Source organism: Cupressus sempervirens, chromosome 3 (genome assembly GCF_028749045.1).
Source record: "Cupressus sempervirens isolate cs-2001-9-10 chromosome 3, ASM2874904v1, whole genome shotgun sequence".
NCBI classification, from domain to species: domain Eukaryota; kingdom Viridiplantae; phylum Streptophyta; class Pinopsida; order Cupressales; family Cupressaceae; genus Cupressus; species Cupressus sempervirens.
The window spans coordinates 554,882,278-554,894,431 of NC_143120.1; the positions used below are offsets into that span (position 1 = coordinate 554,882,278).

General features: G+C 34.0%; 1 protein-coding gene across 2 annotated transcripts in view; it reads right to left on the minus strand.

The window, feature by feature from the left end:
• The window catches only part of LOC149567622 (nucleoporin (DUF3414)), a 337,999-nt gene that overhangs the window by 207,792 nt on the left and 118,053 nt on the right, over positions 1-12,154 (minus strand). For both annotated transcript variants that reach the window (XM_089820876.1, XM_089820877.1), the window contains exon 17: positions 174-245. In XM_089820876.1, the coding sequence (XP_089677002.1) occupies positions 174-245 (72 nt within the window). The remainder of the gene's footprint in view (positions 1-173; positions 246-12,154) is intronic.

The following is a 12,154-nucleotide window of genomic DNA, read 5'->3' on the forward strand; positions in this document are numbered from 1 at the left end:
AATGGATGAAGATGATCTTATGGATTTAGTACTTGCATAAATGCACCCAAACCATACAAAAAGTATACAAAAATCATACCTAAATGCATATACCAAGTAAAATCGCTACTTTATATATGAAGATGTAAAATATTACATAATGCAGAGGGACAAAAGAGTAAAGGAAACATTACCTATTAGACATGTCTTTGCGAAATTGAAATAGTCGTGTACTGAAAATTTGAGATGCAACTTGAATAGGAAAGCTGGATTGACAATAAAAAAATTCAAAATACATAATCAGGCAGGCAGAATTCTGAGAAAAAGCACCTCTATGCAAAAACAACATAACCAAACAAAAGGATCTAGAATTATTAAGAGCCCCAGTTAATATCCATATAAATACTTTTTATTCTCACCAAAAAAAAAAATCTCATTTAAACATTCAATGAAATCAAAAGTAGGATCCTATGTTTTGTCACGACATAATTTCTTTGATCTGCCTTCTCATTTGTCCTGTGTAATGTCCCCAAATTACCTATACTCAAATTTCAACCTAGATTACAATTATTTAAAGCTAGCAGGGTATTGAAGATACCTTTCTTGCTTTGATTTAGGCCTATGAGGAAGTCAATCATCTATAAACATAATTCAAAACTAGACATTCTTGAGTTGAAAGTAAACCAACCCTCCTCAAATCATCAATTTCTTTCACCTGAATCACCAAACTCAATTTTTGCATTAACTTCAAAGCATTGAGATACAAAAACAATTCTTGAACACTTTTAACCAGCATGTTGAAGAAGACCACCAAACTCATAAACATTTGACTCCATTACACATGCTTGACACCATAACCTCCTCCAAAATTTGCAACGAATCCTACTTCAGTTCTGCAATGAAAATGATTATATGTCTTCCACAAAATTTACATCATCTCTGCACTGATCTTCTTGTATACAAACGTCTGCTCTTGCCTCCTTTATTAACACCACACACAGTTTCAAAAATGACATTCAAAAAAGCTGGACAACTGTCTCCTGTATGGTTCAATAACATGCTTGAAATAACATACTCATCTCAACAACCTGCACAGCTCATTACTTGCTTGACTCCATCATTTTGCACAAGTCAAACATTAGAACCTACTCCTTCCTCATACTTGACTCTGTGTTCACCTCCTACATGATATGCTCGACTTCAATAATATGCTTGACTCTATGTTTACCCCCTAAATACTATACTCTCATTCGGAGGAATAAATGAAAAGATCACATGATGCACCTTATGCCTTAAGCCCTGTCATATGCAATAGTATTGACTTCCAAGGACTTCCATGAGATGAGTAAACAACTGGGCATAAAAATAGACGGTTCATAGAGCGGGAAGACATTCAGGACCATTTCAAATATGTCACTACACCTACTTTTGATGTTGTTGGTAATTTATCAGCAAGGATTTATTTGCAGAAATTAGACACATTTCTCATTCAACCCAATGCTTGAAGAAGAGCCTATCAAATTTGCCACCTTACATCTCAAGAGAATAGCTCACGAATATGGTATCATGGCATGCTGACCCAAAGATATGATCCCATTACCACCTTGGAAGACTTCAGCCAAAGATTGACAGAAAGAGTCAGTAGAAAGGATCCAGAGACTCATTTTAGGGAGTTAGCAAGGCTAAAGCAAGAAGTTAGGTGGAAGATTATGTTTCAGAAATCCATAGACTTGTGGTAATGATTTCCAATGTGTCAAAGAAAAGCAGTACAGTTCTTTGTGGAAAGCCTAGCTGAAACTCTTAAAGATTTGGTAAGGGCGTTCAATCTGAGCTCATTGCAAGAGGCCATGAAAAGAACTCTAAATTTTGAAGCCTCAGTGACTAGGGACAGATTAAGTTGCAAGCAAACATCTCATAAGCTATCAAAGCAAACTTTTCAGAGGACCATGCTACCTCACAAAGGGCTGTTGGAGTTTGTAGCTGTGATAGAGATCTTTATCTCTGGGCATTAATACCATTATGGTCACCTTCAGCTGGAAAGGACATTTACAATAAAATGTAATATTAAATATAATCAAAAGTGTCATACAACATGTGTTGAGGCATTGAAATATGAAGACTTGTATTTAAGAATAAAGAGTTATGTTTTGGAAATTGTAGAGACCTTCGGTCGGAATGTGAAGAGTCTCTCTTCATGTTATATATACCATAACAAGCGAAAGGCATTACACATGCTTGAACATTTTATGATCAATAAAATGATATTTTGTTGTGTGGCTGGATTTTTCCCTTCATTCAAAGGGATTTTCCAGGATATCTTCTGGTGTTGATTGTATCTCCTTTACGGTTTCTATATTGTTGTTTATCATCTCAATTTTCTGGGCTCTATCTCTAACATGGTATCAGAGCATGGCTTTGATATCAGTAATACAATATCTTTTAATTTAGGATTTTTTATTATGATGGCCTTTGTTGCTCGTAATGCAGTTGGCTATTCTATATACTGTTTTTAATCTGACTTGATCGCTATTGAAGGTTTCAATTTATTTTTCGGCTGTATTTATTAGATCTGTGTGATTCAAGCAATTATTTGGTTCTATGTATGAGGATTCCATCTGTTCAGTATTTTTGATTGTGGGTCTCTCTATTGGTGACGTCTTTTTAAGCTGAAAGTTTGTTTTTCAAATTTTCTAGGTGTTGTTCTATTATTTCAATTTGGCTCCTTTGTTATTTTTTTCTGGCATTTATGTCATCTAGGCATCATTCTTTTCTCAATTTTAGATCATGTTTCCTTTCCTTCCTGGCAAGTCTCGTGGCTTCAGTAGAACGTCAGTTTTGATCTCTGTCAATTTTTGTCCCTGTATGCTCAAGTATCAATGTTGCTTGCAAGCTAAAAACTGTGAATTTGTGATGATCTAAACTGTCATGGTCACCTCAATCATTTTATTCATGATGGAGTCTGTTTGCAGTTCATTATAATCTTGTTTTCTTTTGTTATCAGCTCAAAATGTCATGAAGTCTTTGATGCCCAAACACGTCTTCCACCTTGTAAAGTCAAGCTGAGAGAAAGGGTGTTAGAAGGTGGGAAATATAAACCTATATGTTATGTTGCTGCCAGTGAGAATCTCCAGCCAGGGGTCATAACGTTTTCCACTCCAAATTCTCTTGTGGTTTCGCTGGTATGAGTACCGGGTATCGAGTCAATTGGAAGATCAGAGTTCCAATTTTCATCTAGTGCCTATATTATTCTCTTGTTCGATTTGCTACTCTGAAATTACTGTCATCATCTCTGTTCCTTTCATCGACCATTTTTTAAGGTAACAGATGTCTGACTATTTTATTTTCAGTTACTCTCTATGACTGAGAGAAGCTTTCTTTATGTGAACTCTTTATTGCATTCATGGACTACATTTTTGTGGCTACGTGTGTATGTTTCTAGTGATGATGTGGCATCGTGGATGCTCATCCAGCCTTGCTGGGGCAGTCTTTAATGGCATTTATTTGTTCTTCAAAGTGTCATTTATGGATGTGCAATGGTGGTTCTCTTTCTTCCCCCGTCAGTTTCATAATGTTATTCAATACATTCTCTCAGATCATCGTTGGTATAGTTCTTAGCACCATCAGTTCATATTTATGTATGAGTCCATTCATATTGGTAACGGCACCTTGTATGTAACGGCTCACTGTAGTAACTGATGTCCACTCATTCCAAACGGCAATTGAAAGTCTTTATCTGTAGGTCTATTAGGATTGAGGCAATGATTTGATTCATTAGGCTGCACATTTGTGTGTTGCAAGGGTGTTCGTTTGTGTATTATTCTGGTTTGAAGATAGTGTGCAATTGCTCATGTTTCCCGGCAGACATTCTTTATTGACATTAACTATGTGATCATCATGTGTTTTTATTCTGTGGTATATGGCATCATAAGTGAAGAATGGTATCTTGTATTCAGTATATATTGGGCAATGTGAAGAGCACACGATTATACTGAGAGGGGGGTGAACTAGTATAATAACAAATCTGCCAATTTAAAAACTTTTATCCAAACAATTAACTTCAAATGCTGAAATGAAAAATTATCACATGAACACAACAACACAAGATTTACATGGAAACCCAATGTGAGAGAAAACCATGACAAATAATTGCTTTATATATAAACTTGGTCTTTTACAAAGATTTGTAGGCTATGACCTACTAGAGGCTCCAACCATTATGTTTATGAGCATCGACTCATTGGAAGCTCCAACTCCCACTTCGCAGGCACCAACCTACTGCAAGCACCAACTCCCGCTTCTCTCTTCGTGAGCACCAACCTACTGCACAAAACTTCTTTTCCACCTTGCCAATGTTGCTTACGCAACTAATGATGAATATCTTTACAAGTCTCTTCACCAAATCTGTTATATCTCTTCCACCAATCTAAAAACACAATCTTATTATAGTCTTCGCAACTCTGTAATATTCTTCCACGGTACTCTTTTAGTTTGATTACAAAATTTTCCACCAAAACATCTGAATATATCCACTTTTATCCTCTTTATTAGCTGCAATCTTTCTTAATGTTTACACTATCTTTGTTCTTCACTGTTCTGCCCCTCTCCTCATCTAGACTCTATTTTCTTTACACATGTATTTCCACACTATTTTTCTAATCATCACTCTTCTTCACCTCTCATTAAATATATACAAATTAGATTGAAAATCTAATATATAGTTTCATTACTTTTAACTTCTTTTCTTTTACTTCACCACTGACTTCTCTTCTTCCCTTTCTATGTTTGCATTTCACACTTCTACACCTTCTAACACATTTTGGTTAATAATCCATTCTATACTCATATCTCTTATTCACCAGAGAATGTGACTTTTCAAAATGAAAGGTCATATCTTCTTTTAAAACAAATAACACTATATCTCGATTATAATAGAACCTTTTAGTTTAATTAATATTTGATAATAGTCAATTCTCCTTCCTCAATTATTTGTAAAAACTGAATACACAAAGATCATTATAAAACAATACTTTCACTATAGTTGCCCTCTTTAATTGCTGACCACACATCTTCAAGGTGATGTGGCTGGTATCTTTGGATGTGGCCTGTGCTTACTATGACTTCTTCTCACATGGTTCTCATTCAAGTCAATCCAGAAACTTTATCACAGGGTATTTTCTGATAGAATTATATCCACTGTACCGTTGTTGCCTGTTGACTGCTCGTAAACATCAATCATTTATTACTGTATATGAGTGATTTTTCAAACTTCTGGAAAACATCTCCCAATGACTACTTGTAGCATTCCTGTACGAAAATGAATGTATTTATCGCTGTTACCTTTGACTCTTATTAAGTCATCGCTGTTTTGTTCATGAACAATTACTCCCATATGTTTCATAAATTGTGACAGAACATGGTCTTCTTCTATTTCTGCATTGGCTCCGGCAACAGGCTTCACATGGAAACTCCAATATCACTATATTTGTCTGATATTAAATATGAAACAAATTGTTTGATTGTTAAGACAGTCCTCACATACACATGGTAATAATTTGGGTGTTAATCAACATCCTGAATGCATAAAGTTGAAGGCTCTCTATAAATGTTTTGCACGTTATGTGTATCAGGCTCATAGACTTTGAAAACTGAGGCTTTATGTGGCACATATTAAACTTCCTACACTCTATTCCTTATTTTCTCCACAATACCTTAGGTGGACAATATCCTCTTATCGCTGACACTATTAGCTTTGAAACTTCCGTACTTTCACTTTGTCTGAGTATGTATTGCTCCATGTTCTTTGACGGCACATGGTATTCACACATAACTGGTAATCACGGTGTTCGCACATAATCTTATAAAGGTTGCAATAAATACCATTCCAAAATCTTCATTCACAAGGGCATCAAATATTTTATGTTTTAATTTCTTGGTCACAAGCATATGCTTTAGACAGACATACAACCTTTGTTTATATTGCCATCAATTGTGCATACTTCATATCTGTTGACTGCTCACTGTATTTGTCTATACTTGCTGACTGTGCTTATACTGTTCATTCAAAGGTATGCAATGATGTGTAATGATCAGTTATTAATTCACCTCTACTTTATGAGCTGTTTTATCAGACAAATCTTCAGTTCCTCTTTCTTTTTATATTCTCCCTCCTACGTAAGCTCCTTTCCTTTTATGTTGCAGAGTCCCAGCACTGTTTGAGAGGATTGTATTCTCTACTTACAATATCAATTTTCTTTATTTGTGTTTCTGATGTTGAATCTCTGTAATGTCCCCATTTCTGAGATTGAATTTAACAATTATAAGAATTATATATATAATTAAATGATTAAATAATAAGAAAATATATAATTACAAATAAAATCAATAATATTTATAATAAATAAAGGATTAAAGTAATATTATAATGAAATAATATATTATATAAATAATATATAATACATTACATAATATTTCAAATATGATCAGTATTATAAATATCATTAATTTGGAAATCTACAATATAAATATATAATAAAATATATCAATAATGATGTAAAATAATTTATATCTAAATGATAAGTATAAACAATCATATAGTTAACATACAATTTAATGGATGAATACCTGTGAAAGGTCGTACCTCTTCCATCCAACACAAGTATAAAGGAGGATAAGGTACGGAGTTTATGGGGGCATGGAAATTAATAAATAAATAGGAAAGTAAGTCGAGGGAGACCATTATTGTTTCCGGAGGAAAAGAAGACTGACGAACACTGTACGCATTGGTATTGACAGCTAAAGAATCAGAGATAACAAGCAGAGAAAGAATAAAGTGTGGTAGGATATCCATCTCTACCCAGTTCCCCAGTGTCAGCCTCATCTCCAAGCATACACTGCAGCAGCCTTGGTCAAGAGGGACGAACATAACCAACACTCTTTCAACCGCCAACAGTTGAGATGGGAAGTTGGAAACATCAATACCACATATATATTGAAACTGGCACATAGAAAGTCACATCTAGAAGATCAACTCTAGAGGATATAAAAATCGTATATACTAGTAATTATCGATTCAGTGATAGAATCATCAGAGCCTCATTTACTTGGAGGAGAAATACTTGAACGGGACATAAGGAACTTCAACCAGTAATATTAGTTGCACCACTGAATAGAAAATAATAAAAAGAGGCAACACAATGGTAGACGAACTCATTCCTAGCAGGGAACTCATATTTATTGAAGAGGAACAAATCAGAGGTGTGATGGAAAGGAATCTGTTCAACATTTTAGACATTTATCGGTTGAACTCCAGGTCAGTAATAACAATATAAAAGGAAGAAAAAAAAACATCGAACAAGAGACTCGTAATCAATTTAGCATCCAAACAAAACTTAAAATCAATCCCAGTCAGCAAATTGGTGTTAAAATAATAAATATAGAAGTTTGGTATACACTATTATTAGTCTAAAATCATCTGGGCATTTACAAGAACAATTCAATTTATGGGCTATGGATCAACTATTATAGAGAGCTATTAGAAAAGGTGGTGGCCATAAAGTATAAATGATATGAAAACCATTGTTAATTATAAGAAAGGAGTCTCATAAACTCAGATTATAACTAGCACCAGCGATTTAGTAAATACATAAAGGAAATGTATAAGTGTATTTATACTTTTATGAGAGTTATAAGAATAATATAATTACTTTCATTGGACATGGAGGAGGAATTAGTTAAAAATATCACATCAGGAACTTAGTCAGTCAGAGATATTTTTAATGTATAATTCAATTAAATGACCTTTATGAAAGGAAGAAAACAGTAAGAAACAAAAAAGATATAGAAAGGAATACCAATGATGAAGCATGGAATGAGATGTAAAATATACGAACAAAGAATTTATTGAAACCAAAGAAAGTGGAATACAAATTTTAGTTGAGAGTTATCAAGTAAATTAAATATGTCCTAATAAGGGACATTACAATCTCCTCTAAATCTATTTTTTTAAATCAAACAATGCAATGTCCCATCAATATCTTGGCACTTAAAAGATTGGGCTAGCAAGCATGCAAGAACCTCCCCATCTAGTTTTATCTCTTCTTTAAATATTATATCAATTTATAACTTCCTTATTATTATATATAGCTTTTTGTTTGGTATCATTTCATCCTCAATCTCCTCTCAAATGGTCATTGTTGGCTCTCATCTATTTAACTTTGTTTTTTATTATAGTCAACTCATAATCAATGGTATGGCACGTTAAGCTGCTCATTGTAGTTTTTTCATTGATCCATGACTTTGTGTCATGGTTTTGACTTCATCTCCCTTTGACATTGATGAGCCTATGAAACCTTTTGACATCAATGACAATTCTTCCATCATAGTGTATATATAATTAAAATATAATTGAGAAGGACATTCCATGACTGATTGTTAAGTGTTAACAATCTCAAGGAAGGAATCATATAGAATCAAACGTTGAATTTTCATATTATTGAATTTTGATCATGAACTAGTACATGCATTTTTATATAATGGGTTAATATTAGGTTTATCCTTCTTAGCTGTAGGAAAAGGATGCAACAAGAATCATGACATGAGGAGGGAGCTTGTGATTCAAAAGAAAATGTTCAGCTTCAAAGGGAGTTGATCTTGTTTGAGAGGGGGTCTTTATAATATTCCTGTTTTTTATACATGCTTTTAATACTTGTGGTATTGTAGAATTTGGGACTCTTGTTGGAAACAAGTCTCGACTATGATTTTCTATGTTGATTATGAGTTCTATTTCATGTGAAATCAATGATAATCATAAGGTCAACCTGATAACTCTTCCACTTATGAGAGATTCATACTAAACATCATGTAGAGAGAGACCATGATATCATCACATAGAGAGATTCTATGATGGGAGTTGGAATTCATGTTGAGAGAGTCCATGACTGTATCACATTGAGAGAGCCTGTGATAAAAAGTTGGTTGTAAACCTTACTAACTTGTCATGTTGAGAGATTCCACAACAACATCGTGTTGAGTGAGTCTGTGATGAAAAGTGATTGTTATTTTTTGCAAGTTTGTCATGTTGAGAGATTCCATGAAAGCATCACATTGACTGAGTCCATGATGAAAGTGTTAAGATTCTAACCTAAATAATCCTACAGGTCTGATAGTACAGACCGTACCTCTCTTAGTGTTGATATATCTTAAGATTGGCATCTAAGATTTATACTTGCATATCCTACAGGTGTCGCCGACTTTCATAGCGATGTCTTTGTTTGTGTTTGGCTAAACTAATGTTATGTTAATTAAATCCTAAACTAAGTCTCTTAAAATCACTGACTTAGGAAGAGGTATAATTAAATGTCAAGTGAAGGGTTATGTCCCATAAGGGACACACCCTCTAGCAAGGTATATATTAGGTTGTGGATGCAGATTAGAGGACACCCAAGTCACAACAGTCTGCTCCTATAAGCATCTCACTTCCAGCAATCAATAAGTCTACTATATTATATATTATCAGTTTGAAAATAGAACATTGAATCTACATTCAAGATAAACCTTCAACAACAAACTTAATATTGATAATATTAAGAAGATCATTCTCAGCCAAACTCAGAACTGAATTATAAGTCTGATTCAAGACTCAGAATTTGTAGAACTTTAAATGGTATCAGAGCTCAGTTATCAAATCTAGGGCTCTGCAAATTTTTCAATAATCAGATCTTTTATATATTCAGTAGTTGTCTTCCATTTCCAATGGCATATACAATCAGGCCTGAAGATAGACTCAATGGAAAGGAACACTTTGAAGCATGGAAATCCAGAATCTTGATGATTCTTAAAGAAAACAATGTTAGACAATTTGTTGATGGAGCATCTAAATAGCCACCAGTTGAACCTCACAAATCCATATGCACCAATGGAAATAGAAAAGTCATTCAAATCATCTTGGATGGAGTTAAGAATGATATCGTACCTATGCTTACGAAACACCAAACTGCCTACGATATGATGAATGCATTACAAAATGCATTTGAAGTAAACAATGCAACTAGGGTCCTTGCATTACAAAGACAACTGAATCACATCCAAATAAAGAAAGAAGAATTGATAAACTCTTATTTCCTAAGAGTTGCTGGCATTAGAGATGATTTATCAAGCGTAGGAACCATCATTAATGACACCGAACTAACACTCATGGCCATAGATGGATTGCCAGAATCATGGGAAACATTCAGACAAGGAATAAGTGCTAGCGATATGCGTTCGGACTTTAATAGACTCAAGAATGATTATCTTCAAGAAGAGTCAAGAAAACTAAAGAAGGGAGGAAAACCAAAAGTAGAAGATGAAGAACTTCACGTTCTTAATGCCAACTCTTATAAAGGCAAGAAAAAGCACTTCAAGAAGAAAAAGGGAAATCGGAAGAATGGAAAGCCCAAGAAAGACCTATCTAAAAGTGTTTCAAATGTGAAAAATTTGGACACTATAGATCTAATTGTCTGGAAAATTTCAAACAACAAGCAAATTGTACAAATGTAATTAGAGAAGAAGAGACATATGACCCTGAAAATCATGATTTGTATTCCTCTCTATCAAATGAAATCTCAAATAAGGCATGGGTAATTGATAGTGGATCTTCCAGACATATAACGGGATACAAAGAAACTCTAGATTCCTTATCAGAGAAAGTTAACGGTGAAGTTACTATTGGTGATAACTCTGCACACTCAGTTGAAGGAATTGGTAGCTGCACTTTGAAACTAAAGACAGGAAATACTCTTCTTCTTAAAGATGTACTCTATGTACCGGGGATTAAAAGAAACCTAATCTCAATTACAACATTAGAAGATGATGGACACAATGTTGCATTTGTGGATGAAAAAGTATTAACTTGGGCTAAGAACTCTTCCATCAAGAAAGCTAAAGTAATTGGTCATAGAAAGGGATATTTGTATGAACTGAATATAGAACCCAATAGATCCATTCAAGCCCTAGTTCACAAAGTAGAAGATTCAAACAAAATATGGCATAGAAAATTAGGGCAACTAAACTTTAAAACCTTATCAACTATGGAAAAAATGGTTACCGAATTACCTAAATTAAATAAAGATCACCCTAGTATTTGTAAAGGGTGTGCTCTGGGTAAAAGTACTAGAAGTCCCTTTCATGATAGTACTAGGAAAACAAATAATGTACTCGAGTTAATTCATTCAGATTTATGTGGACCTATGTTTGTTCCCTCTCTTGGAGTATTCTAGTATTATATCTTGTTCATAGATGACTTCTCTAGGAAAATATGGATTTTTTTTTTTTAATGCAAGGAATCAGAAGAAATCCTACAAAGATTTAAAGAATTCAAAGCATTAACTGAAAATTTTTCAGGACATGAAATTAAAACCCTTAGAACAAATAATGGAGGAGACTATACCTCAGACTTATTTAGAAGGTTTTGTAAAGAATTAGGGATCAAGAGGGAGTACACTGTTCCTTATAACCCAGAACAAAACGGGGTAGCTAAAAGAAAGAATAGGACAATTATAGAAGCTGTTAGGGCTATGATTTTTGACCAAAATCTAGAATACTATATTTGGGCAGAAGCCTCTTGTACTGTTGTATATATTCAAAATAGAAGCCCTCACTCCTATCTTAAAGATAAAACCCCTAAAGAAGTATTTACTAAAGTAAAACCCAATATAAGTCATCTCAGAATTTTTGGATGTCCTGTATACATTCATGTTCCAAAAGAAAAGAGAACCAAATTAGAACCATCTAGGAGGAAAGGTATCTTTGTAGGGTATAGTGAAACTTCTAAAGCACATAGAATTTTCATACTTGGACAGAAAACTATTGAACTTAGCAGAGATGTAATCTTTGAGGAAGATCTTGCATTCAAAAGAGCAATAAGTTCTAATGAACCCTCTCCTTTATCAAGTTCTGAAAGAATTAGTGAATCTGAATCTCAGAGGGAGAACTTAGAAGAGGTCGAAGATGAAAATATAAGCCTTGAGGAAAGTTCAAAGAAAAGACCACTTTGGCCCATAAAAATAGTTGAAGCAACTCAAGACTTTGCTGCACCTTCAGGATCAGTCAAAAAAAGTAAAAGACCTAAAAGATTCTCTAGTCATACAGCAAATATGATTGATTTATCCAAAACAGAGCCAACCAATCCTTCTGATGC